The sequence below is a fragment of the Bos indicus x Bos taurus genome, chromosome 11 (genome assembly GCF_003369695.1).
Source record: "Bos indicus x Bos taurus breed Angus x Brahman F1 hybrid chromosome 11, Bos_hybrid_MaternalHap_v2.0, whole genome shotgun sequence".
NCBI lineage: Eukaryota > Metazoa > Chordata > Mammalia > Artiodactyla > Bovidae > Bos > Bos indicus x Bos taurus.
In genome coordinates, this window is record NC_040086.1 from 81,925,932 (window position 1) to 81,953,031 (window position 27,100).

Consider the following 27,100-nt stretch of genomic DNA (forward strand, 5'->3'; position numbering starts at 1 on the left):
GCATTTAAGACCTTGAGGGACATCAGAATAGTTTCATCTTTACAGAAAGTATCATCTGGAAAGAAAGGCTCTTAAAAAGAAGATGGGCCTTCAGGGATACCATCATCAGATCAGTCGTCAGTCCTTAAAATGCATAACCTCTTCTAACTCGTGATAAAAACTTCAGGCTTCCAAACTAACCCAGCTGTCCTTCCACCTTGGGATACTCCACTTCTCTTTCATGACTCTTTCCAAGCTTCCCCATACACTGAGGCAACCAGAAGCATCTCGAGGCTGTCTCCATTTAGGACCACTTCTTGCAAAAATCCTCAAGACAATCACTAATGGTTCCACACAGTCCTCTACCAAACACACACACACACACACACACACACACACACACTTGATTTCGTAAACCCAGAGCTTTCTTGAAAAAGAAACATTATAAAATAACTGTAAAATAAGACACAAATGTTCATGAAAATACAGTCATCAAATTTATTCTTTTCATTGGGTTTGGCATTCTATGAAGATTTTCTAAGACTGTTGCTTCTTGACATGCAAGAGTTAGCACTCATAGCTTAAGTTACTATAAATACTGCTGCCTGGAAGCAGTACAACTATTTTAGAGTTTTAAGACCACAGACTTTTATTACTCAAATCTTATTCTGTGTATGTTAAAATCAGAAGGTTCTGAACAGCTGGTTAGGAAGGTAGCCAAGATGCAGGAAAGATGTCTGGGCCTCCTTTTCAAGGGCAGCCAACTCTTGGACCGTAGGAGCCAAAACATCCACGTGGCCTTTATAGTTTCCACCTGGATCACACACACGAATCACAAAGAAATGCAAATGACACGCTTGAAATAACTTGTCAGCAATACTTTGAACCAATTATATCAATTTAAACATTGCTCCCAGCAATAAAGATGTACTTACTACTGGGCAAGTTACCTCCCAAACTGTGAGTTTTAAAAATGTTAAATTAAATCGATTAAAATCAATGGTTAGGCCTTACTAACAGCTGTCCCAATATCCAATACCCCTCCCAACCTCTCCCCCATCATCTTCTTGATTTAGAAACCATCAGTTTAGTTTGAATCTTTAAAAAATTTCAGGAATCAGCTAAGGGCATCATAGGCAAAGGGAATTAAATGGTATCCTGGTTATTACTTGTTCAAAATTATTGTTATTCTCTTGCTTCCTAGTAATTCCATACATTTTTAACTACTCTGATGACATTAACACCTCAACAGAAACAGCTAAGCTTCTGTCCTTCACTCACATACAGATCACAAAATAAAAATGCTGCAAGACAAGTATGAACAAAGTGCTATGAGAGGAACACGAGGGAATGATTAATATGCTAAAAATATACAATTAACAGAAGGAAATGAAACACTTTCTTCTTAAACTAGCACTCAAAAAAGGACACATTCACATGTAAAATAGAATTAAAAGTAATTCACAGCTTACCACCAAGAGTTCTTTTCTGGCCGTAAGTAACTTTCCCATCAAATTCATCTACTGGTACTTTTATATCTGGCTCAACCTGAGAAATGGTACAGTTCAGGTGTTCCTCTATCTCGGACAGCAACTGAGAAAAGGAGAGGAAATTCAAGTATTTTCAGATAAAAATTTCATTTTGACAAACCCAAGCTGCATTTTAATAGCATTAAAACCAGGAAGGCTAAAGGGAAATAAGATTTCTAAAGAGATGAACTCACAAGTCACAATTTATAAACTACAATAACCACCACCCATTATGTCTTGTAACTCACAGACAAGAGCTGATAATATAACCTTCATAGATAAATGCAGTCTATTCTTACCAATTTTAGTGACACTTTGTGAGCCTTACCTGCATCTCATTGTACCATATGGTACAGCCACCATCTTCCTTGAGTCTTGTGTTATAACACCCTTTTCCACGGCTGCTACAAACATGATACCAAACCTATATTAAAGAAGGAAAAACAGATTAACATGTATGGCAACTGACATACTAGATATCTTTGTTCTCAACTAGTTTTTTTTTTTTTAATTTTCTGTCCTCAAAGCGTAAGAAAAATAGACTGCAGCTATGGTATGTGATCAATCACTACCACCATCAGTAGCTCACTAACTAGGGCTTCTGATAGAGTTCTTTTTGAGAGGAATCCAAAAGATTTTCTAAAACAGACTTCAATTAGATGTCAATAGAAAGGAATTCTCAGATTAAAAAAAATAACAAAAAATGTAAAGTATTAGAGAATGCTATCTCAAGATCAGTATCAAAAATAAAGTTCAAAGGTTTTCCATAAGAATAAAATATAGCAAAAAGCAAAATGCACAATATCTAGTTTGGGCAATGAGTTTGTAGGCGTTTCTGATGCCTGCAAACTATTCTGTCAATCTGAATCAATTTATATCAAAATAATAAGCTAACTCTCTCTCCCATAAAAAGTCTACCATGGCAAAAAAAAAGTCTACCATGGCATGATGCTAAAACAGGGTTTAAATACCTTTCAGTGAAAACAATTACATGAAAGCTTTTAGGGAAAATTACATTTTGTATTGTTCCTTTCTGAACTTGATCCTACCAGTTGTCTATTCAATGAATAAACAGAAAAAGATGCCATAAAAAGTTCATTTATATTCCATATGCACCTGAATTCAACATAAATGAAAACTCAAACTGCTTTTATTTCCAGTATCTAAAATGACAATGCAAACAAATGAATATAACACAGCACTAAAAAGATCACCTTCTCTTTTTCTGTTGCCACCAGGGAAATGGCCAGACCCATCCTGAAAGATTTGAAAAGTCTTCGTTAGACTTTATTCCAGAAGCAAAGAAGCTTAAAAAGGAAAAAACAAAATTACAGCCGTACCTTTCAGCTCTTCCTACTCTGCCAATGCGATGGACATAGTTTTGTTTTTCATCAGGCAAGGTGACATTTATGACTATAAATAAAAAGTTATTACCAATTGACATAAAGTCCTAAAATTTTCAAACATATCTGATGTTTTTTGTTCTAAATATTTGAATCATATTAAAATAGTTTCCTTTGCATTCCTTAAAATTCAAAATGCAAGCATAAAACATTTCTTCTTACCATAAGGAACACCGTGGATATCAATTCCTCTGGCAGCTACATCTGTGCAAATCAAGAATCTGACATCTCCTTTCTAAAAAGAGCAGACAAGAGAGAGGGGGATTTATTAGTACGTACACTAAAAACCATAAGTGCCATCTTTCCACTGAGCCCTCTAATCACGAATATATTACTATCAGATTAGAAGTCCAGTCGTTCATTATTCACTAGAACAAGTTTTTCATTTTTAAGTTTACAATTTGCCAAAATATGACATTCAAGGTGAATAAATCAATGACTGGATTCATTTCTGCTTTTTTTCACATAAAGGTTATTAAACCACTGCTAAAAATTTGGCTTTATTTTTAGAAATCCTAACTAGTAATTTGCAAGATAAGACAGAATAAAACATAAGCATTACCTTTACTCTTGTACTAAAATAATTCAGAATCCTAGGTATTTTACCTTGAGGTTACACTTCTGAGGACAACAGATGAAAATCCCAAAGACAGTGGGCTCCTGGTACTCTCACCAAGAATATACAAACTGCCCTTCAGATGTTATCTGTGCCACAAGGCACAGCAACTAAGAGACTGGAGTGGGTGAAGAGCACACTGCCTTCCGGCCCAGGACAAGGCCAGGATACAGCGGTGGCACAGATGCTGAAATAAGGCCAGGTGACCAGTTGTAACATCCACGGCAACCACACTCAGCGTAGAATCATGATCCAAACTCCTAGGCCCAGTACCTTGCTGCTTTTTTCATATTAGGGGTCTGAGAGAAATGAGATCTGTACTATATGCTGGGACAAACACACTGTGATAAATGATGAGAGAGCCTGTGGGTGGAGGTTACTGACCTTGAATTCCAAATGGCTCAAGTCCCACTATCGATACCAAGAGCTATACAACCTGTCATGGGATGCAATCAAATAACTGGGACACTCTTCCGCAAATCATTAAAAATATGTGTAATTCTACAAAACCATATTCTGATACTCATCTTAAATTAATCTACAAATTAAGTTCCCTCTGGGTATTAGTACAATTAAAAAAAAAAAAAAGATCACAGACATGATTTATCTAGTGATGCTTCTCCTAAAAATACCTGTGGAAAAATTTAGCTAAAATTTTCTAAAGTTGAAAATTCTTACCATAGAAGTTCTGTGCCAATAGAGAACATGTAATTTACCATCTGACTGTTAAAGATGATGAGGCCCTGCCGTGATGAGGATATACCAACAGGGCAGAAGTATTTTGAAATTTCTAGGACAAGAATTGCTTTAAGAATATTAACTGGAATTGATTTAAAACTAGGTACAACTCCCCTCTTAAGTATTAAGGAAATGCAGTCAACTAAATATCAGTACCTTGAATCTTTCCAAGTTTTGCTTCCTCTCATGAGGCTTTCTGTCACCATGAAGACAAACACACGAGAACTGATGTCCCTTTTTATCAGGTCCTAGTGAAAAGCACATTAAAGAGTCAATGCTGGGAAACATTATGCCTAGGAGTATATCAAAAAACCAGTAACATTTAGACTACAACGGTGCCATATAATTCCATGGAAATCTAAACTCCAACTTGTCATAAACCATGGTTGACCAATTTCTGTCCTAGGTGAAATGCCATTAAAAAGAACTCCATGAGCATTAAAACTGATTCGCTTTGCTTTGAAAGATATTTTAAGTAACCTCTTCCAATCTGCAGCAGTGGTTCCTGTGTATCCCAGGACCTCACCTCACCTATGTAAAGAACCAAAAAGTAAACAAAAGAGATCCTTCTTGAAAGAAGCAAAACAGTCATTATGAAGTTCATGTCCTTACTAAATGGCCATGCCCACATGCCTGCCTTCCTCAAGGTATTCTAAGCAATTTAGTTATCTGCTTTCCTGACCAAAGCAGATTAGAAGTACCAAAACAGGAGGAAGCAATGGTATTTTAGAGCCAGGTACAGTGGCAGCAAGTCCTTAAAGAGAAACTCTTCAAGTAGACACAGTAACCTAAAGCAGTGCAGTCCAGACCAGACTTTCAATTTCGCAATATGTTTGAAAACATAGTAAGTGTTGGGAAAAGATATAAAATAAAAATTACCATTAACATTTACTATATTTGCTTCACCACATACTTATCCCTCTATCCTTCTACCAACTCACTTTTACATTTTTGATGCATTTCAATGTAAACTGCAGTTATCGGTACACAGTTCAGCACGCATATCATTAACCAGAGCACAATATTCGTTTAGGTTTCTTTGTTTTCTCTTGGAGATTAAAGTTACATGCAAGGAAATGTACAAATCTTAAGTGTACACTTGCTGAGTTCTTGACAAACGTGTAACTTACACGGCCCAAAGCCCTATCAAGGTACAGAACATGAATATCATCCACTAAGAACCTTCTTGCCCTTTCCCACCTATCCACACTCCCACCTTCCTGGGAACAACCACTGTTCTGGACTTTTCCCCACCAGACATTAGTTTTGACTCTTCTAGAAAATCATACAAATGGAATCACACAGCACAAACTCGTGTTTAGGAACTCTTTTATTCAGCATAATGCTTCTGAGATGCCACCCACAGTTGTCTCTATCCGCAGCCTATGCCACTTCAGCACCGAGTATCAGCTATTTCGGTAAATAAATATTTTGCATTTTGTTTAGCCATTCTCCTATTAATGGCCACTTGGTGTACAGTCTGAGGCCATCGTGAATAAAGCTGCTGTGGCCATCTTGCACACATCTTTCGTCAATACATGTTTTCACTTATCTTGGGTCAATATTTAGGAGCTGAACTGAGAGGCCATAAGAAAGCAATGTAAAATTTTATAAAAAACTGTACGACCCTTTACATAGGTGCCTGTACATCAACAGTGTATGAGAATTCCCGTTTCTCCATATCCTCACCCAAATTCGGTGTTTTAAGTATTTTTAATCTAGTCATTCTAGTAAGTGTACTTATCTAGGCATCCTAATGAGTGTACGGTGGTATTACAGTGTGATTTTATTTTGCATTTCTCTAACGACTGATTATACTGAACATTTTTTCAGGTTGGTTTATATATTTAACATTAATTGTAAGGAGCATAAACTTAGAATCATTATATCTTCATCGTAGAGCAAGTATTTTATTACATAGTGACCTTTTTTATTTCAGTAATTTTTGTCTTAAAGTCTATGGCATCTCTATTAATATTTAAATTCCTGTTTTAGCTGACAGATATATGTTTTTTCATTCCCCTTCCTTCCAATCTTCCTATGTCCTCAGGTTTTAGGTTTGTTTCCTGTAAACAGCATACAGCTATATATTATGCAGTCTAACAATCTATGCTCTTCATCAAAAGACTTCGATCCACTGACAAATACTACAGTTTACTCATATGCTCAGATTTTTTTCACCAATTCTATTACTCTGTAATTTCTAATTGCTCTGCTTTTTCTCATTTCTCCCCCTTCCTTTCTTACCTTTTTTTTAGATTAAGGTTTTTCCTCATTTATTGGTTTAGGAGATATATATCCTATTATATAATGATTACACTTGAAATTTTAACATTAATCAAAACTTCACCATTCCTCTAAATAATATAAGGACCTTAGAATGCTGTGATTCATCTTCACTGCAATGAAACTACCTATGTGGAAAACCATCTCATCGTTTTTCCTGGGGCTGATCATATGGGAAAGTACTGGATAAGCACAGATACTTTCAGTGCAGTCACTGCTTTAGTCCTGGGCATGAGCGCTACACTGCATCAGCGTGGGACTAACAGTCTATTAAGTGAGGAAATGAACACAGTTTATTTCAAGGGAGGAACTACTACCTCCTCCTTGCTGCATAAAATACTGCTCCAAGTTGTCACAGTCGATCTTGGTTCTACAGAAAATAATTGCTTGATCCATCTTGTGTTCCTTGATGGCTCGGACAGCATACTCCCCCTTCAGGATTTTAATAGCTTCAGACCACATCTCTTGAATAACACAACAACAATAACAAAAAAAACACAGAATTTCAATCTGAAATTGTCAGGAACACACATAATCACACAGACTTACAGCTTAACTCACCTAAAAATCTCTATTTTAATTTTAATGCAACTATTATAGCCAAAAGCAAGCAATAAAAAGATAGGATAAAATGGTGGGAGAATCCACTTGCTCATTTATTTTTCTCTTTTTTATGCCAGTTTATGGGATACCAAAACACCTATAACCATTCGTCATATAAAAATGTACATGTACACACACATACACAAATAAACAGAAATACCCACAACAAAGCTTTGTTCTTACAAAGACCAAAGAACTAGTATTCTGCCTTGCATTAGTTTCCCTAAATGCTCAGTAAATGTTTACTCAATTACTTCAACCCCCTTTAAAAACTAATAAATGGTACTTCCTAAATCAATCTAAACAACAGAAAGTTCATTTTTCGCTCCATGAAATAAAAATTTTACATCAAATCTAGTTAGTGACTTCTCAGTTGCCACCCTGCAAGTATCTATTTTTCAGTGTGAAGCTGGGCTATAGTTACTCCACAACTGTAACCCAGTGTATTTCTAAGGTGGCTCTGATCATCTCTAATTGTAGTAAAAACTAAGTAAAACTTGTACAAGGAAAAATATATGAAGCAGTAAAAAATTTTATTTTATAAAATGCATTCTCCAACTGTGGGATGTTACATTATTTTGACTATCCGTGTGCTCCTCTCCAACTGTACTAGCTGAGCATACACCTTATAAACTTGGAGCTGCACATAAAAATGAGTTCAAAGGAACCCTCTTTAATCAAAATTTCAGGTAACTGACTGTTTAGATACCTGCCAAAAATCTACCATTGAATCCAATCATGAACAAAATGCAATCTAAGCCTTCCTTGCCAATGAGCCACCTGAGACATGGGACACCAGACATGTGGCCTAATGGGTTTCAGATCTCTTCTAGGTTCCGTTCTTGAAGCACTAGCCTTCTATCATCGACTCAGTGGACATGAATTTGAGCAAACTTCAGGAGACAGTGGAGGACAGAAGAGCCTGGTGTGCTGCAGCCCATGGGGCCACAAAGAGTTGGACACAAGTTAGCAACTGAACAACAACAACCATCCTTAGTTTCATGCTGTTATCTTCATGTATCCTTGAATATTATACACCTCTTACAAACTATCTCAATTCTGCATGGAAGTATCTTTATTAAATCAGAATTTAATTTTAGGCTTTTTAAAAATTGATAAATGTTTAATGATATGGAGTTTCAGTATGGGAAGATGAAGTACTGGAGATGGATGGTGGCGATGGTTGCACAGTAGGAATGGACTCAATGCTATTGAACTGTATACTTTAAAATGATTAAAATGGTAAATTTTATGCTATGCCTATTTTACCACACACACAAAAGAATCAAAGACCCATTTGAGGATCATTTCTGTGTCTTTCACAGGGTCATACCTAACGACGTCACTTTGTTACTCAATTGCCAGACAGGAAGAATCTACGTATAATTCCTCTGGGAATTCAGGACTAAAATACAACCTGTAGCCAGAGAAGTTCACTGGTTTCCTAGAAAAATTAGACTTCTATAATCCAAAATATTTGTATTTTATATGCCAGGAGACTAATATCTTAAATTCAGTGATTAATACTTCTACAAATTGACTGGTATGAGCTCTCCCCCATTTTTAAGTTATTTCTGTTTTTTATTTTCGTATCTCCTGTTCCTTCATAAGAGCAGACAGAGCAGAAATTCAGCAAAGCAGATCAATTCAAACCTTTCCCCACACATTTTTATTGATTCTTCTAACTTACCTGGACTGTTAGCACCAGGTCTTGTGTTATCTTTTGCATGAACTTCATCAGTCTATCAAAAGAAAAGGATGAAGGGTTAAGTGATGATTCAGAACAGGCGTCTTTTTTTAAAGGGAGAACTGGATCTAACTTTAGATTCCATCTCAGACATCCATCTTTATCATCTATAGGCAAAACCATTCTTCAGATTCAGAAAAACTCTTATTAATTATAGGTCTGCTACTGCTAAGTCGCTTCAGTCGTGTCCGACTCTGTGTGACCCCATAGACGGCAGCCCACCAGGCTCCCCCGTCCCTGGGATTCTCCAGGCAAGAACACGGGAGTGGGCTGCCATTTCCTTCTCCAATGCATGAAAGTGAAAAGTGAAAGTGAAGTCGCTCAGTCGTATCTGACTCTTTGCAACCCCATGGACTGCAGCCCACCAGGCTCCTATGTCCATGGGATTTTCCAGGCAAGAGTACTGGAGTGGGGTGCCATCGCCTTCTCCGAATTATAGGTCTAAGGCTATATAATAATAAAAACACAAAGGTGGTTTTTAGAACACTGTGTATTTACAGTAAGCATACCCATATTATATTAATATAAATCTAACAAGAGTGAAATAAGTGGGAAGATGGACTCAGGAAATTGGTATTTAGGAAAATAAGGCATATCAAGAAGAATAAAAATACTACTAAAAAAGGAAACTATAGTGTAAGAAGTTACACAGGCAACCCTATGTATTTATGAAAATTGTAATAAGGAAGATGGCTCGCAGAAGTAACTTTATAAGTAGAAAAAAGTAAAGCATGAGCCCATCCTTTATTCCACACCTGACAGACCTAAACTTTTGTGGCAATATGCAAACCTCTCAAAGGTCTGATGTCTGGTCACTTTGAGCATCACAGAGGCTCAGGGTAAACTCGTTCATGAGTGCTTTACGCTATACCCAGGTGCACCCTGCAGAGCACTTACCCTAATGTGGCTTTTCCCAAGCCTTTCCCAGAGCCTGTCCGTTTTGGGGTTCACTGGGACAACAACATGGTGGACAGTATCTGGGACGGAATCCTCTCCTTTCAAATCGACCCACGTGGGAAAGTGCATGATCTTCTCAGACAGTTTCTTCACATCAAAAGAATGCAAAGTGGCTGAGCACACAATCACCTAAGAACAGAAAAAACAGTGTTTAGATAAACTTTTACTTTAGAGTGACAATAATGAATCCAGCATATGAATACAGACACGGGGCATGAGGCTGACTAGGCCTGGAACCCAACACGAGTTCAAAACCTGACTCTGCAGCAACAACTAGCGATGTGACTTTGGGCGGGTTAGTCCTGAGCTCCAGCCCCTCACTGCCACGGAAATCACACCACCTAGTCCCCAAGGCCCTACAAAACTCAGATGAGTGAAAAGGTTTTTAAAAACCTAAAATCATAAGGTACTATGTATCTCCTCCCAAAAGTTTTTACCTCTAGAATTCTTCCTAAGAAAACAGAATGAGAAAGAATAATATTTTAAGAAATAATTACTAAGGAAGCAACTGTTTTGCAACAGCTCAAGACATTTTTCCTTCAAAAAGGAAGGAGTGCTCAGAATCTTGAATATAAACCCTACACTCTGTAGAAAAGGGGGGAAAAAAAACCAAAAAAGCTAAGAATTTTTACTTCTAGTCTTCTGTTATACTTAAGTCATGTCCTCAAATTCCATCCACCTTATTTCTAAAAGCAGCTCCTAAGACTGTTCCTTTGTGCGCACTATTTAATCAGGTAAGAAAGAAAACGTTTTATGCAGTAGTTAACTTAACCAGAAGACACTAAAATGTGAATGTAACAAACAAGTTAAGCATTAGTACATAACAAATGCCTACATGTATTCGAAAATGCGTTAGTTATTGTATACCTGAAGTCTTTTTCCATCAGAGGTAATCTGAGGAATCTGATTGTGAATCCTATTGATAAAGTCAGAGTAACCTTGAGAAAGAAGCCCATCCTATAGCAGAAGCAAAAAAAAAGCATTAGGTTTTAAACCAGTATCTAAATCTCTTCTAAATCAATCGCAAAACAAAAGACATGGAAACTAATTCATACATATCTCCATACTTTCAAAATTATTTTCTATTGGATACTGAAAGAGTTATTAATTCAACTTTAAAGCCCATGTGACTACAATATGAAAAAAACCTCATATTTATAACTTAAAAATCATACTCTGGTATTCTAAAATGAACATGAGAGTTAATAGCTCCCACCACATCTCCTTAAGAATATGACTTTAACATGAAAAAACAAAAAGCTTCAATGTTGAAAAGCTACTTCATCTTGAAAATATATCTCAAGAGCCCAAAACACATAAATGCAATTGGAAATGTTAAAAAAAAAGTACGTACAAACAAGATAATTATTTGGTGTAGAAAACAAACTTACATATTTAATAATGAGGGTGGTTAAATAAACCATGAAGTATGCATGTAAGAGATCACTAGGCAGCCTTTAAGAACTGTTCATAAATGATGACATGAAATACTTCTGTACCATATTAAAAAAAAAAAAAAGATTTCCCAGATTCCACATAGCCTGACTACAACTGCATAAAATAGTCTTTACTATAAATATAAGGAGTGAATGGAAATACACCAAACTGGTAACAATATTTCTAAATATTAGGATCATGATTGAATTGTATTTTTTCTTTAAGTCACACATTTTATCTCCAAAAACATAAGCAGAAAAAAAAATTTTTTTCTCTGAAAGCATGAGTAGATTTTAACATACAGCTTCATCCAGGACCAGGAATCTAACTTGGGATAAGTTCAGCTTTCCGGTAGACACCAGATCATCCAGTCTTCCTGGAGTGCCAACGACAATATCCACCTAAAAAATACACCAAAACAGCACCTTATGAAACTTAAAGGACCACTGCAATCCCCTTAGAATAGCAACCGACAACGGCCCACTTACAATAAAAACATGATACTGAAGTAGTCACAGTCAACTATACATCCGCAAAAATGGGAGTTCTAGATACTGCTGAAATGTTCAATTTGTATCTGGTTTGAAATTAGTGTTGACCACTTTAGCAACTGATTTTAACATTTTTCACTGTTATATACAGTCTAATTATAGCAACTCTGAAATTAAACCAGGATCCAAACCCCAATTCTACTATGATCCACTTCGTAACCTTAACTAACTTCATCTCGTCTAGTTTCCATTTTCTCATTCCCAGGGTGGCTAAGAAATCCACCTGTCAATTCAACTAAGGACAAGTTTCATTTATACTTTTATTAAAAAAATTTTCAAGCATCCACAAAGAGAACAGTACAATGAGCCCCTACACCAGCACACCTGATTAACATTTTAAAATTGCACACACACATACGCACAAACACACCTTTTAATCAAGTCCATGGTACAGTGAACAGAAACATGGGCTTTGAAGTAAGCTCTACCTGTAAGTTGTAAGATCTGGGGCAAATTACTTAATATTTGGTGTAAGTTCTTTTCCTAATCTGTAAAAACGGAGAAAAGGACCATCACAAGGTCTGTTGTTGGAACTGCATAAGAAAATGTGTAGAATGCATTTAACAGAGCCTGGCCCATTTCTAGAAAGTACTCAAAAGGGGATAAGTATTTTTTTTTTATGCTTCTATATTCTTTTTTTTAATTTTTTTTTTATTTTTTAAATTTTATTTTATTTTTAAACTTTACATAATTGTATTAGTTTTGCCAAATATGGGGATAAGTATTTTTAAAGTGTGTACAGAATGTATGTGTGTGAACACAATAAGGTATTATATAGAATCATTCAATAAATTAAGACAATTCTAAACTTCTCCTCTTTACCAACAGGGATAAAAAATCACTTCTCTTGTTTTTCACTTGTTTTCTCCACTCCAGATTAAAAACGTAACCATCTCCAAACAAATTTATCACTGTAGTCTCATTACTTCAATATTTCACTCCCTGAAAAACTGAGAGTACTGTCCTGAAAAGACTTTTAATTTGATCCAGTGGAAGGCATTTATAGCCCCATAAAAAATGAAAGATATTGCTGAAGCTACTGTTTCAACTGTGTTGATAACTATAATCAAGTCTCAGTTCAATCTAGAAAATAGTCTGAAAATATGGAGATAAAACCCTTCAACGTATTAAAACAATGTACTATGTGCCAAGTACTGCGCTATATACACAGCAGTGAATACAACACCACTCTGCTTCTTTGTGTAATGTCTCTTTACAAAGGATGCTAACCCACCATGCAAGTTTCCTCCCTCCTCATTTCAGTAGGTAGTCGGCATGAAAACAGACACCAGGTTTCTCAGGTTCAAAAAAAAAAAGTCAAATTGGAAAAGCCTGCAAGAAATATTTATATAAATTGGATAACAGCACCAAGCACTTCTTCAAGTCTAACGGCATATGTTGCATAATTCTGCAACTTTAAGAAATTTTATAAACTAAGTAGTTCTATTCTCTGACTCCAGAGCTGACTTCTGGCCCCAGCGTAAGACAGAACACAGGGCTGAGGGAGAGCCAGAGGGCAGTGGGAGATAATAGAGGCCAAGAAGGTAAGATGGAAAGAAGAGCAGAAGGAGAATATACTACAAATTCTCTAAGTAGAAAGGACCTGAGTCCTAACAAGAAAGCTGTGGAGTAACATTGCCTTTACTTTGCCATCAGCTGCAGTCAGTACCAAATTTTAGATCTAACTGGCAAAAGCAGATATAATTCTCTAAAAGCTCTGTAGCTGGAAAATATAAGAAAATCACTTATGGGGAAAATAAATTTGGATGTGAGGAACCAAGATAGGGAATGAACATATTAAATCTTTCTTATAACCACTAAAACATGACCCGTCAAGTAAGAACATATCAAAGCAATATTACTATCTTAGAACAATATTAAGTACAGTAATATGATTCCTTGCCTCTAATATGCCATACCAGGTCAAATCAAAACCATTCAGCATAAAATTTCATTTGACAGCAGCACCAAGGAATTAGAGGGAGAGCGTATTTGCTCACCATGACTCAGTATCAGGCTGTTTAAATTAAATGATAAAATATTTAGGAAAGGAATGGAAGAGAACTTTGTAAGGAAAAAGTTACCTCATACATACAGAATATTTTATGAAGTTCTACCTGTATTTGAATGGACGAACAATTCAGTTTCCCAAACATCCTCCCCAGTAAGGAGACTCACGGTCCTGGCTTCGTTCTTGGTAACTGCACAGCCTTTAAGACAGACCTGAATTCGTCTCCCTCCCACTGGAACCACCACCTCACCACCCCTCAGCCTCCAAGGATCACTGCTAATACTTCTACCTTCTCTGCAATCCACCTTATCTCCATTTCTATTTTTCACTCCAGTTTCCTCTTTCTCAGCTACTCCCAGAGGAAATGACTGTTTAATGCATGAAAATGGGAAGGAATTTTCAGGTGCTCAAAAGATAAACCAAAAGAATTCATGTATGCTGGAATTTTGCATGAGGTGTTTGGAAGAGACTGCTGCACTGTATACTTTTGGGGAAAGAAAAGGAATACCTGTAAGATGTTTTTGAACATACATACACTCTTGTGATCTTGTTTTCATTTCAGCCTCATTTTTCTTGAAACACAACAGAACTATATTGTCAAAATGACAACACAAAATGTTACTTTAAAAGTACAACTTACCCCATTATCCAAAACAGAGAGCTGATCCCGTGCTGCGACACCTCCAATTATCAGAAGCTCCCTGAAATGAATGAATACCAGAATAATAATGTAGAGAAAGATGAAAGCCTGCTTTTTTTCCCCCCAATTTTGAGGAGGTACATATTCAAATTGAATAACTGAGAAAGAATCTGTAATAAAAGTCTAGAGAAGGAAAAAAACAAGGCCTTTCATTTTCAGAAGCTAATAAAATGTTAATGAATGGTAAAGTTAGGAGAATGTAAAACCTTAGAAGCCAGAAAACAGCAGTCCTCATCTATGCATCTTCCTATATTAGGATAACTCCAGGTGCCCTGAAATCAGATTTCAATGAACCTTTATAGACACATGTGGTTTTACATGTATAAAATATACACTCATATAGATTCTTAAAAGTTGCCTCCAGGTCAGTAACTAAAAACTGGGGGATGGGGTGAAAAGAGATTTTTCATAGAATATCCTTTTGTATTTGAATTCTTCTCATTCCAGATAATAATACTTCCAAAAATATGTTTAAATTAAAAGACTGTCTTATGCTAAGATTATTAATTCAATGCAGGGAAAGAATAGTCTTTTCAACAAATGGAGCTAGAACGGATATGCAAGAGCAAAAAAATGAAGTTAAATCTCATTCTCAGGCCACACACAAAAATTAATGCAGAATGAATTACAGAGCTAAACACAGATATAAGATCTAAAACTATAAAACTCTTGGGGAAAAAATGCAAATTTTCATGATCTTAGGTTAGGCACAGTCCCTTACAACACCAAAAAAATAAGCAAACAAGCAACAAATGAAAAAATAAACTTGACTTCATCAATATTAAACACTTCTACACTTCAAAGGACACTACCGAGAAAGTGAAAAGGCCCACAGAATGAGAGAAAATACATGCAAATCATATATATCTAACCATACTACTACATATATCTTACAACTCAATAATAAAAAGACAAATAACCCAACTGAAAAATGGGCAAAGGATCTGAACGGACATTACAGATGGCTGGTAAGCCCAAGAAAAGATATTCAACAAGATTAGCTATTAGGGAAATACAAATCAAAACCACGGTTAGGTACCACTGCACACCCATTTGGAGAAGGCAATGGCACTCCCCTCCAGTACTCTTGCCTAGAAAATCCCATGGACATAGGAGCCTGGAAAGCTGCAGTCCATGGGGTCGCTGAGGGTCGGACACAACTGAGCAACTTCACTTTCTCTTTTCACTTTCATGCATTGGAGAAGGAAATGGCAACCCACTCCAGTGTTCTTGCCTGGAGAATCCCAGGGACGGGGAAGCCTGGTGGGCTGCCGTTCATGGGGTCACACAGAGTCGGACACGACTGAAGTGACTTAGCAATAGCAATAGCAATAGCAATAGCACACCCATTAGGAAGGCTATAACTGTAAAGACAGATAATAAGGAGAGGATGTGGAGAAACTGGGACGCTCACACGTTACTAGCAGGAATGCAGAATAGTGCTGTACCTTCGGAAAACAGCCAGGAGCACCTGAAGGTGTTAAACAAGAAGCTACTACATGAGCCAGCAGTTCCACTGCTGGGCATATTCCCAGGAGAAACGGAAATGTGCGTCCACACAAGACTGTACACTAATGCTTACAGCACAGTAAACAATAAGTGGAAACAACACAAACATCCATGAAGCCATGAATGGATTAATTAAAAATGTGGTATATGCATACAATGGAATACATCTTGAAAATAAAAAGGAATTAAGTACTAATACACACTGCAACGCCGATGAACCTTACAGACATTATGATTACGTTAGAGAAGCCAGTCCAAAAAAAGCACATATTATTTGATTCCATTTATATATAATAAGCTGTCCAAAACAGGCAATCGATAGATGGAAATCAGTGGTTGCCCAAGGACAGGAAGGTTAGAGGGAAATGGGAGTGACTGTTAATAGGCAGCATTTCTTTTGAGAGTGATGAAAATGTCCTAAAATTGGCTTTGGTGGTTGCACAACTGTGTGAATATAAGAGAAGTTAAGATAATCTGTACATTTTAAAAAGTGAATTATATGATATGTTAATTATATCTCATTATGTGCATGCTCAGTAGCTCTGTTGTGTCCAACCCCATAGACTGTAGCCTGCCAGGCTCCTCTGTCCTTGGGATTTCCCAGGGAAGAAAACTCGAGTGTGTTGCCGTTTCCTCCTCCAGGGGATCTTCCCAACCAGGGATGGAACCTGCGTCTCCTGCATTAGCAGGCGATTCTTTACCACTGAGCCACCTGGGAAGCCCATATCTCACCACAGCTATTCCCAAAAAGATTGTCTCTTTTTTATAAATAGCCTACAAAATTACTTCCTAAGGTGGCCAGACAACTTTTAATCATTCATTTTAAAAACAGCAGAAAATACAGAGAAGGTGTCAACACTTAGTCTCATAAATTCTATGACAGATAAAAAAATGGCTTTATGGTTGCCTTCTGCCACCTTAAGCGATTCAGATAGTAAAAATGAAAAACCAAAAAGCCTTCTATTCTGTGCAAGTCTATTACCTTGCCACGTCCCTAACCACCTACCACTCTAGAGCCACTATGTTTCCTAAATCTGGTAACGCCAGATGCGAAACTGGCTACTTAAGAATCACCTGGAAGACAGGCCATTCTTCCTTAAAAAACAAACAAACAAAAGAGCTCTAATTCTTATTTCCAGGAAATCTGATTCCGTATACCCAGAGGAGAGATCAATAAATGTGCAGTTTCAAATAAGGTCCTTAACTTCTGGGTTCAGTAACTACAGTCCTAAATCTATCATTTCTTTTATAAAACTTTACTCTTATCTACCTTTGTAATCAGATATATTTACGTCTACAAATTTAGCAGAACGAAAAACTACACAAACACGTAACAATCTACGCTTGTGAGCAGAGCACTGCAGGGCTGAGGAATGTGAAAGACCAGCCCCTGCCTTAATGAGTGTAAAACTGAGCTGGGACGAGTAAAATTATGCACATTTAAGACCAGGAACGCTAACGTGACGGTGTGTACGGATTACAGGGAGGCAAATGCAGTCAGTCAATCTCTGAGGAGGGAGAAAGGACTGGGCCAGTACCGATACATTAGCTTCCCAGAAAGAACCAGGACTTGAGCTGGGTCTTCAAACAAGGGAAAGGTTCAACAGTACTAAATACTGAAATGAGAACCACTCCACTTGATCATCTTAACAAATAAACTGATCTTATCGTCCATCTTCCCTTCCAGGCTTTGTCCAGATGCACGTTAATCTTTACCCATAATTAGAGCGCAAAAATCAATCTATATGAGCATGTTATGTTCTTCCAAAAACACTCCCCTGTGAAGAGCTCCAAGCCCCTGATACTAGGCAGGCGCTCTGGAAATGTACTCTGTGTGACACCCTCTGTCGTGGCCTCAGGGCGTTTCGTCACATTACTGCTGTGTTGTTTCTCTCCCCACCACTCTTGTCTCCACTTTTGCACACAATTTTATAAAAGCAAAGATGAATTCTCAGTTATACCCTAATCCCTAACCTAAGTCTTCACACCTTAGGTAGGTATTCAGACAGTTACTGAAAGAATGAAGTGCATCAATCCTTAAGACAAAATTACAAATTATTTTACCGAAAAAGTTTTACTAAGTATAAATTTATCCCTGAATTAAGTTTAACTTGTAAGACAGATTAATATTTAAAAGATGCGCCTGCTGCTGCTGCTAAGTTGCTTCAGTCATGTCCGACTTTGTGCAACCCCAAAGACGGCAGCCCACCAGGCTCCCCCATCCCTGGGATTCTCCAAGCAAGAACACTGGAGTGGGTTGCCATTTCCTTCTCCAATGCATGAAAGTGAAAAGTGAAAGTGAAGTCACTCAGTCGTGTCCGACTCTTAGCGACCCCATGGACTGCAGCCCACCAGGCCCCTCTATCCATGCGATTCTCCAGGCAAGAGTACTGGAGTGGGTTGCCATTGCCTTCTCCAAAAGATGCGCCTATGGGACATCAATAATTCAAAGTTTCTGAAGTTAGATCGTGTGGATGGTTGCACAATCTCATAACCATATACTAAAAACCACTGAATTGTATACTTTAAACAGTGAATTTTAACAGTGAATGTGAATTATATTTCAGTAAGAAAAGGTCATTAAAAGCGAAATTAATAAAAATCAACTGACAGATGTTATGTATGGTATGGCTTTCCTGGTATTGAGAAGGTAGAAAAGGCTTTTCTGTAATTGAAAGGGATTGTTACTGAGCCAGAAGCTCCCCAAGCTCACTAGACTTGTGGTCTCCCCACAGTGGCAGAAAGAACCCCCCAACTAGAGCGACCAGCCTGATGCCCACAGGCAAGGTGGTCACCACTGTGAGACAGGCGAGAGTTAACCACCAAGTCAGGTTTACCAACACACGAGACAGAGTGATACATTATCTATGCAAATGAAGTGATGAAGCTAAAATTAATGAAAGGGATCCTTTAATGAATTTTTACTCTGATTCTATTTTGCAAATTATGACTCTTTATGTAAGAGACACAGGAAAATCTCAATTTACTTTTTGGACTCTAAAATCACTGTGGAAGGTGACTGTAGACATGAAATTAAAAGACACCTGCTCCTTGGAAGAAAAGCAATGATAAACCTAGACAGCATATTAAAAAGCAGAGACATTACTTTGCCTGCAAAGGCCAGTATGGTCAAAACTATGGTTTTTCCAGTAGTCATGTACAGATGTGAAAGCTGGACAATAAAAAAGGCTAAGCACCGAAGAACTGATGCCTTCGAACTGTGGTGTTGCAGAAGACTCTTGAGAGTCCCTTGGACTGCAAGGAGAACCAACCAGTCAGATCCTAAAGGAAATCAACCCTGAATATTCACTGGAAGGACTGATGCTGAAGCTGAAGCTCCAGTACTCTGGCCACCTGATGTGAAGAACTGACTCACTGGAATAGACCCTGACGCTGAGAAAGACTGAAGGTGGGAGAAGAAGGGGACGACAGAGGATGAGATGGTTGGATGGCATCACCAATTCAACAGACATGAGTTTGAGTAAACTCCGGGAGATGGTGAAGGACAGGGAAGCCTGGCGTGCTGCAGTCCACGGGGTTGCAAAGAGTTGGACATGAATGAGAGACTAACGACACCACCACTTTTTTTTAATTGAACTTTTCTCACTTAAACAGGACTTTTATATGGAAACTAACTGCTACTATATAGCAAAATCAAATATATTTACACACACATCCATGTGCATATGTACACGCCCTGCATTTCTCCCTTGATTTTTCCTACTTTACTCTTCTTCTGAAACGTCTCAGGTCTAAACACAACAGGCGTTTGAATACAAGAGGACTCCTTACCTTAACTTAGGATTATCGATGTATTTCTTAAACTGCTTGACGTTATTCAGAGTTTGTTCAGCCAACTCCCGGGAAGGCTCGACGATGAGAGCTTTTGGAGCATTGGGGAGAAACTTTGTTTGCGCCACCTGTGCACTACCTGAACAGAATGAAGAAGACTGGGGTACACCTCAGGATACTTCTGTTTTTAAGACGACAAGCGCAAATATTCCACCAAAAATCTCAGAAACAATTGTCAAGCAATACAGATGGTAGTCGAACAAAACAAAGATTGCTAAAATGAATACAGCTTCTTTAAAACTAGCTGCAGTCATTTTAATTGATCATACGCTTTGTGATAAATAGGCTTCCCTGGTGGCTCAGACAGTAAAGCATCTGCCTGCAATGTGGGAGACCTGGGTTCGATCCCTGGGTTGGGAAGATCCTCTGGAGAGAGAAATGGCACCCCACTCCAGTACCCTTGCCTGGAAAACCCCATGGACGGAGGAGCCTGGTAGGCTACAGTCCGTGGGGTCGCAAAGAGTCAGACACAACTGAGCGACTTCACTTTCCTTTCCTTTCACTTTCCTTTGTGATAAATGAGCTTTGAGATGTACTGAGCTTAAATAACTGAAGCAAACTAGGCAGCACAATGGTTAGAGTGTGCGCTCTAGAGTCAAACGGCTTGTATTTGAATATAGTTCCACCGCTTACTTATCCTGTGACCTCGGTCAAGTCCCTATTCCTCAAGTTCTTTGTCTGTAAAACCACCTTGCAGGGTTGTTGCGAAGACTAAATAACGCACGTGACACCTAGCACAGCGCCATGGCATTTAATAAGCACACACCCTGTAAACCTGAGACACCATCATCGTCATTATGATCAGTTTCCCCCAAATGCCCGGCCTGAAACTAATACTTGGGAGTTTATGAATTGGGTTCTGACCCTGAATTTTACTGACGTGTTCAATAAACGAGAGAGACTAAACCAGCCGAAGAGAACCTGGACCTCACTGCGAGAAGCCTCGGTCACTGGAGTTCTCACAACACCCGCTTCTTGAAACCCTTACCCCATCGGGTGCAGTACCTACCTGTGTGCTGCGACTTGACAACGAAACTCTCCGGCGCCTTGGAAAGGGCAACGAAACCATCTTTCGGTGGAAACTTGAATTCTTCTTCCCCGAAGTTAAATTTGAGTTCCGCGTTCTAGCATTGAATAAAGGAGAAAATGGTAACTCTGAACCTAAGAGCAAACTAACCAGGATGAAATGATGAAGATCAAATTAGCTTATAGTCACAGCAAGATATCTCTAATTACCTTCAAAACACAGGCAGGGAACAGGGCTTGGTTCTTCATATGTGGTGGTATTTCAAATGCCAGACCAAGATCTTTGCCTTTAAAAAAAAAGAGAGAGAGATACAGAAAATGAATCGCAACAACCAGAAAAGGACCGCCACATGCTCACACTGTCAAATCTACTGGTTCTGGCATTAACTGTGCTGCCTAATACCACCTTCTCAGAGAAGCCTCCTCTGACCAACCCCAGACCATCACCTTCCATTCCCTCACCCAGACTTACATACCCTTTCAGTGCCCACTGCTCCCTCCTAACATATCACAGATTTGTCTGCTTCCCCCACCAGTAGGTAAAGCCCACAGAACTGTACATAAATGTGTCTCCTTCCTTTTCTGCTGCATCTCCAGAACCTACCAGCCTGCCTGACACATGGCAAATGTTCAGTAAGCATTTGTCTAAAAGAAAGGTAAGGAGGAAGAGAAAGAGGACTGAAGACAGTGAGGGGATTTTAAAAATCACGAATACTGAATATCATATATAGTCTCCAACAAAACAACCCACAGAAAGCTTACCGTTTTTGGAGAATTTGACATGCCCTTTATCTATATCTAGGTAACATCCAATGGTATCATGCATAGTGAATTCCTAGAAAACCAAAAAGTCAGGTACTGTTAATAAAAAGCAAAATTGAAAATAAGGTTAAAAGTTCAAATACAGTTGCATCCAAAGTAAGTGCTGCTGCTAGTATTGAATAATAATTACTTAAAATTCTAATGCAGATGTTAAAAATGCCTACTCCAGCACATCACATATAATAATAGAAGCATCGGACACACTTCTTAGAATTCACATGATATTAAGGCTCATCCACATTACTACAGACACAAGTTACCAGAACAAGTGTATTTAGATGTAACATAATTCAGAAGAAGAAATGAACACCCCAAGTATTAAAGTCAAAGCCCAAATCAAAATGGGGTGAACACAAAGAAACTATGGAGGGGCTAATGAATGGTATAAATGAAAAGTAGTTTTTTTTCATTTTGTATCATTTCTTCACCCCAGTCCAAAACTGAACTTTCTGTGGAAAATGTTCAGAAAATTCACTTGAACTTGACAATCGTTTCTATACTCTCAGTCATGTCACGAGTGATCAAGTATGCAGGAAAACATACTAAGCTATGATTGAGTCATTAAAGACAACTTGCGGCTGCTGCTGCTGCTGCTAAGTCGCTTCAGTAGTGTCCGACTCTGTGCGACCCCGTAGACGGCAGCCCACCAGGCTCTACCGTCCCTGGAATTCTCCAGGCAAGAACACGGGAGCGGGTTGCCATTGCCTTCTCCATTGTGTGAAAGTGAAAAGTGAAAGTGAAGTCGCCTAGCTGCGTCCAACTCTTAGCAACCCCATGGACTGCAGCCCACCAGGCTCCTCCATCCATGGGATTTTCCAGGCAAGAGTACTGGAGTGGCTTGCCATTGCCTTCTCTGAAAGACAACTTACCTCTCCATAATTGTCAAACTGCTTGTTGTGGGATTTCTTCCCTGTTCCACCAAAGCCAAATCCAAACTTGTCAGTACCTAGATTTTAAAAGTATTTTATAAGTGTAGGAAGAAAAAGTATAAAGTGAAAAGCACCATAAAAGCAGCTTAAAAGCTGAAGATTTGAAACATCTACAAGTATTATGTGGTTTGTATTAATGCAAATTAACTTTACTGACTTTACTCTTACCCTCAACATTATTCCTCCTGATTTTATGATATTACCGTATCTATTTTTGGTGGACTTCAAATCTTTCTTGGAATGAGGTAGGGAATAGGTAAATAATATTATTTCTATGTCTCTAAATATAAACTCTGTATGGTTAAGTTTATTACTTCACTCCCCACTAAAACAAAACATTAAAAATTCACAAATGGAAATCAATAAACTCAGTTTATTTAGTAATACTTACCAAGATCTAGGGATGCTTGCATGGAAGACCACCCAACTCTGCACAACCCTTGGTCATGACAGGATACCTCATAGTAGTGCTTCCCTACAGGGACAAAATACTTTTGAGATTTACATAAATCGTACACATGATTCATTTACCATGCAGCCACTTTTCCATTTAGACGTGAATCTGAGCAAACTCCGGGAGAGAGTGAAGGGCAGGGGAGACTGGCATACTGCAGTCCATGGGGTCACAGAGACTCAGATGATACTTAGCAGCTGAACAACAACACTTTTCTACTCTTTCTGAATTACATTTTATATGTTCCAGATGAAGACTTGTAGATCTTTCTGCAACATTAAAAATCTTTTCCGATCCTCACTTTAAAGCTACTTTAAAGTAAGTTCATGTACTAATACATCTCCCCAAAAGTTTGTAGGAGCACAAATGTTGTTTAATACCTTTCGTTAGGCCTTTGGTGGCTCTGCATCCATGCCATTCCTTTACTTCTCTGCTCTGACAACAAAGACCATCTGAGCCAATTGCTGGATTTGAGAAAAACACAGAAAACCATGTCAATACAGATGATGTAAATCACGCACTCTGAAATAAGCATCATTCAGTCTCACTAATAAGATAAATTTTCACTTGTTGCAATGTTCCAAGGACTAAGAGCTGCTGATTGCTGAAGGACAGCAGCATCCTCTGTGTGAGTAACCGCCCCCATTCAGGCCCTCGAGGGCCATGCCAAAGGTCGGGGACTAGTTTCTTTACTGTGACCTGTTGACCTGGACAGCATTTTACCACAACAAAAAGGAATCAACACAGTACCTAACCTGACTTGCACCGACGCCAGCTGCACCACCAACACTTAGACAACTGTTCTCTAGAGTCCCTTAAGGAATGGATACTAAGGATGACACTGGTTGCTCCGATTTTATGCTGAAATTAGAGTCTGAATGAATGCTACCCTAAAAGGAAAAGAGAAAGTCTCCCTGGCTTGTTCCCTAATCTGCAGATCCAGCAATCACAAAGGGAAAGCAGGAAAAGTCTGAATAAATAACCCTGTGGCTATTATTGCTAACATAGGACTCTCAAACATGAAGTTCTATATTATATATCACAGTCAGTCATAGCGCTAATTGGTGCTTTTCGGCTTTAAGTAAAGCATTTGGCCTTTATCTTTACTAGAAACTGCAACTTTTGTCCTGGCTTGGGCTTGCAAATCATATCTGGCACCTGACTATAGAAGAAACCTTTTGAAAAAGCACCTCATCACACATTTTCCTTTCCTTATCAGAAACTACATTATTTACTCAAAGTATAAATTCTCATGAGTATAATGATATACTCATGTCACGAGTATAAACCTCTGAATTTTTAAAAAGTTCTGTGATAATGGTAAATCCTAAACATTTTTGTATTTAGAATTCTTTATGCGTATGTACATAATTAATCTAGATACCACATGGTGAACAGCAGCATTGGGGTTGCTTGTTTTTGTCATGATTCCTCAGGCCCCCTCTACCTTTCTCTGTATCCTGATTTTCTTCCTCACTGACACCTGGGGAAAATTCCTCCAAGTCAACTCTACAGTTCTGATTTGTTCTTCCTAATGGCTACACAAGAGTCCATGGATACACCCTAATCTTTGTTTACTATTCTGGCAGCAGCATTTACTTTGCTGGTAGTTTTTATCATTAGAAATAACATTGCATCCAACAGCTCTGAATGTATATCCTTGCATACGGGAAATTTTTTCCCAATGAGCTTGATCTTCCAGGAATATACATTCTTTAAATACTAAAAGATAATGCGGAACTGCTTCTTAGAGAGGCAGCCAATTTGTACGTTTGTATCACTCTTCTGGATTCTTGCTAATCAGATGGTATAACACAGTCACTGTACCTTTTACATTCCACTTCCCTACTACCTGTAAACTTGACCTTGCATGTTTATTGCCATTTGGATCTGCTCTTCTGTGAACTGCCTATTCACATACTTCGCCCATTTTCCTTATTGGCTGTTTACCTCTTTTTTACTAAAATAAGTAACCCTTTATCATCCATCAACACAAGAACCCCTTATAAGTTTATAAGGATTCTTTATCTTTCCTCAGCATTGCATTAAAAACAAGCTTTTGAATTATAAATATGCTGCTAAAGTCTCTCCACTTACCGAAAGCAGATCCTCTGTCATATGGGTTCATTTGCCATTTGTTCAGCACTAAGCAAATTAAAAGAAGAAAAGTTAACCCTAAATAAACATAATTTAAAACATTCTACAGAAAATAAAGCAAATACTTTATATTTTATATCATACCATAACTCCTCTAGGTTCAATATAGTTTTACACACTATTTGGAATGTACAATTAAAAGTGTTGCTGTTTTGATTAAAGGCAAAACTGAAACTGAAAACTGAAACATGTCAAAAATAATAGTCACTGACCCACCAAGGGCTAAAACCTTTTCTGCTCTCTTGTTTCAGTGCCTTTTTACAGGATGGCACTGATCTGTGTCCTAACTATGAGAGCATTAATAAAATGAAGTTCTGGCGACTTCAGTCATAGTGAAAACAACCTACCAATGTATCAGAGTCCAATTATCACTTTATCATAACTAAAAGAAAAGCCAGTCCTTTATCTTAAATAATTCAAAAGTCACAAAGTATTTTTTTCCTTACGTCTAGGGAATCAGTATTTTCCTTTTCTAAAGTATCTTATGAGTCTGGATAACCAAAGAATCGCAATAGCTAAAGAGAACTCGATGTGTTTTCAAGCCCAATTTCGGCCCAAGATAGAAATCTTTTCTGGACTATTTCTGGTCAAAATGTATCTACCATCTGCTTAAACATTCTGAATGTTCTCTGAGCGTCTCCATTCACTGTGGGCTCAAGTGAGCTACTAGGAATTAAGTTAAACAGTACTTTCGAGAACAATATTCTCTCTCCAGATCCCTTCAATGATTTAACAATTACACCATCTCTCTTCTTTGTTTCTCCATGTTTCAGTACCTAGCTTCTTTATCTGTAACAGGACATGGTTTTTAGAACCACAACCATTCAGGTTATCTTCTGTGGAGTGTTCCCTTTCATCATCATCTCTCATAAAGATGGCTGATAGCCGTTACAAGTTCTGAGACTATTTCTAAATAGACTAATAGTCTAGTGTTCACATCCATTATCTCACAATTCATTTACAAATAAGTTCATTCTACAAACTCTCTAACACTGTTACTTTCAAACTCCTGAGAAGAAAACAGTTGATATGCCAGCTCATGCCACTTAAGCTTGCAATTGTGTCACAACCGAGTTTTGTTTCATGAAACAAAAGTGACTTAATAAAATCACAGATTACTCAAGATAGAATGGAATTCAGAAACCATTTAATAAAAGTGACAAAATTTAAAGATGAGAAAATTGATGTAAGATTGTCGACGGCACCAACAGAACCAATCTTCATGGAGACAGGACTGAAAATACGAAACTGAGTTTAAAATGTACACTTTACATTTTAACTTCTTGGGCTCCTTCCTTAAAGGACAACGCATGCCTCTTTCCCTGTAGAAGGCAGTATTTTCTACCACTGTGGGGTTTTACTCTACCAATTATTTGTAAAATCCTTCCTCAATGCCTTTGTAAAACATCGTTCCAATTTATCTTCAATGAAAGTGAAAGTCGCTCAGTCGTGTCTCTTTGCGACCCCAAGGACAATCCAGTCCATGGAATTCTCCAGTGGGAAGCCTTTCCCTTCTCCAGGGGATCTTCCCAAACCAGGGATCGAACCCAGGTCTCCTGAACTGCAGGCAAATTCTTTACCAGCTGAGACACAAGGAAGCCCTTTATCTTCAATATTAGGCATAAAAGCTATCAAGTTAAGAAAAACATTAAAATAACTATAATTTCCAAAATGCCAGTATTTTCTCAAAGGAATTAATACTAATGTTAGTATTTTAAAAGAGATCGTCTTTCAATGTTTATACTCTTTTAGCATTAATGGTTTCCACAACACCAAGTGACAATACCATCCCCC

General features: G+C 38.0%; 1 protein-coding gene across 2 annotated transcripts in view; it reads right to left on the reverse strand.

Moving 5' to 3' along the window:
- Positions 1-453: 453 nt before the first annotated feature.
- Positions 454-27,100, reverse strand: part of DDX1 (DEAD-box helicase 1) — a 40,266-nt gene continuing 13,619 nt past the window's right edge. For both annotated transcript variants that reach the window (XM_027556033.1, XM_027556034.1), the window contains exons 6-26: positions 25,247-25,294; positions 23,530-23,613; positions 23,087-23,170; positions 22,636-22,712; positions 21,707-21,779; positions 21,155-21,231; positions 20,928-21,042; positions 19,859-19,997; positions 14,498-14,558; positions 11,598-11,696; positions 10,726-10,815; positions 9,799-9,987; positions 8,845-8,896; positions 6,869-7,015; positions 4,422-4,513; positions 3,074-3,146; positions 2,849-2,921; positions 2,723-2,765; positions 1,837-1,932; positions 1,452-1,572; positions 454-793 (exon numbers count right to left, since the gene is read on the reverse strand). In XM_027556033.1, coding sequence (XP_027411834.1) covers positions 663-793; positions 1,452-1,572; positions 1,837-1,932; positions 2,723-2,765; positions 2,849-2,921; positions 3,074-3,146; positions 4,422-4,513; positions 6,869-7,015; positions 8,845-8,896; positions 9,799-9,987; positions 10,726-10,815; positions 11,598-11,696; positions 14,498-14,558; positions 19,859-19,997; positions 20,928-21,042; positions 21,155-21,231; positions 21,707-21,779; positions 22,636-22,712; positions 23,087-23,170; positions 23,530-23,613; positions 25,247-25,294 — 1,964 coding nt within the window. In that variant the 3' untranslated portion in view covers positions 454-662. The remainder of the gene's footprint in view (positions 794-1,451; positions 1,573-1,836; positions 1,933-2,722; positions 2,766-2,848; positions 2,922-3,073; positions 3,147-4,421; positions 4,514-6,868; positions 7,016-8,844; positions 8,897-9,798; positions 9,988-10,725; positions 10,816-11,597; positions 11,697-14,497; positions 14,559-19,858; positions 19,998-20,927; positions 21,043-21,154; positions 21,232-21,706; positions 21,780-22,635; positions 22,713-23,086; positions 23,171-23,529; positions 23,614-25,246; positions 25,295-27,100) is intronic.